General features: G+C 41.6%; 1 protein-coding gene across 1 annotated transcript in view; it reads right to left on the bottom strand.

The window, feature by feature from the left end:
• kiaa0753 (KIAA0753 ortholog) overlaps positions 1-1,195 on the bottom strand; it is a 29,422-nt gene that overhangs the window by 13,191 nt on the left and 15,036 nt on the right. The window contains exons 14-15 of the mRNA XM_008424996.2: positions 809-890; positions 209-329 (exon numbers count right to left, since the gene is read on the bottom strand). Of these exons, the coding sequence (XP_008423218.1) occupies positions 209-329; positions 809-890 (203 nt within the window). The remainder of the gene's footprint in view (positions 1-208; positions 330-808; positions 891-1,195) is intronic.

Genomic DNA, 1,195 nt, shown 5'->3' with positions numbered 1-1,195 from the left:
ATCGACAGCTAAAATAGCAGTTAGTTGCAGAACCTATATTGAATCCAAGAGAAAAAATAATGAAACTGAGAAGTACAACCCTAGCTGAAAACATACACAACAAAGTTAAATGGGTCAACCCCTCATGCAGGCCTCCAGGTGATACTCTTAGAAAAAGACGAGAGATGAATAAAGTAACGGATGAAGAAGGAAAGAAAGCACAACCCACCCTGCCTCTATGGGTTTCTCCAGAATAATATCAGCTGCRGTAGTCTGTTTCAGCGCCGGCCTGGTGAGCCTAATGGGTTGAGGAGAGGCCAGCCTGGAGCCTGGAGCGAGAGGCTGGGATCCTGGGAGGAGACGGGAAGAGGAAAATAGTAGAGAGTGACAGAGGTGACAGAGGGACAGACGGAGAAGTGACAAATATTCCCATTTCCATGTCAGCACCAGCTCTGTCTCCATCTACAGGAAGGACCTGRGTCGTGACTCTCTCAGCAACACGGCTATGGTGCTTTGGAAGAAAATAGTTCAGCTCGTATTTTCACCTGTAGCGAGTTACAACGACGTACTTTAACCTGCTTCACTGAGATTTTATGTGTGTGGAATGCATGTCACTCTGAAGATTTTTTTTTTGTAACATTTTTGATGCCATCTAACCTCCTTCAATTTCAAAAATGTTCACTTCTTTTTGTTGGTCTGTCTCATGAAATCCTGATAAACTAAATAGAAGATTGTGTTCTTAATGTGATGAAGAGGTATCAGTGTTTTTCCTTGTGCAGATAAATATAAATATTTAGTACTTTTGTTGGGTCTCTTTTGTTCCTCTTACCTGATGTTCTTGAGCGGTCCCAGTAAAGAGGGTCTGAATAGGCGATGGATGCRAACCGCCTCCTCACTTCTTCTTCTTCTCTCTGACCAAACACATAAGAAATGAAGCTTTAAACCAGGGGTCCCCAAACTTTTTCCTGTGAAGGCCACATAACTTTTCTCTTCTCCGGTGGGGGGCCGGAGTCAGTTTGTAACAGAAAAAGTGTGACGATTGSAGGAGTGCCTAAATGTMAAAATATATTGTTTTCCAAGCACAATCAAATAACATTCTCTGGGCTCTTCACAGAACAAGTCAGGAAATAAATAATAACACTATTAATTAAATAAATAATAACCAAATAACCTTCTCTGGGTTCTTCACAGAAAAAATCCAGGAAGGATTATAGTC

This window comes from Poecilia reticulata, linkage group LG13 (genome assembly GCF_000633615.1).
Source record: "Poecilia reticulata strain Guanapo linkage group LG13, Guppy_female_1.0+MT, whole genome shotgun sequence".
Taxonomy (NCBI): domain Eukaryota; kingdom Metazoa; phylum Chordata; class Actinopteri; order Cyprinodontiformes; family Poeciliidae; genus Poecilia; species Poecilia reticulata.
The sequence above is the reverse complement of the archived record's forward strand: the minus strand, read 5'-3'. Positions and strand labels throughout refer to the sequence as shown.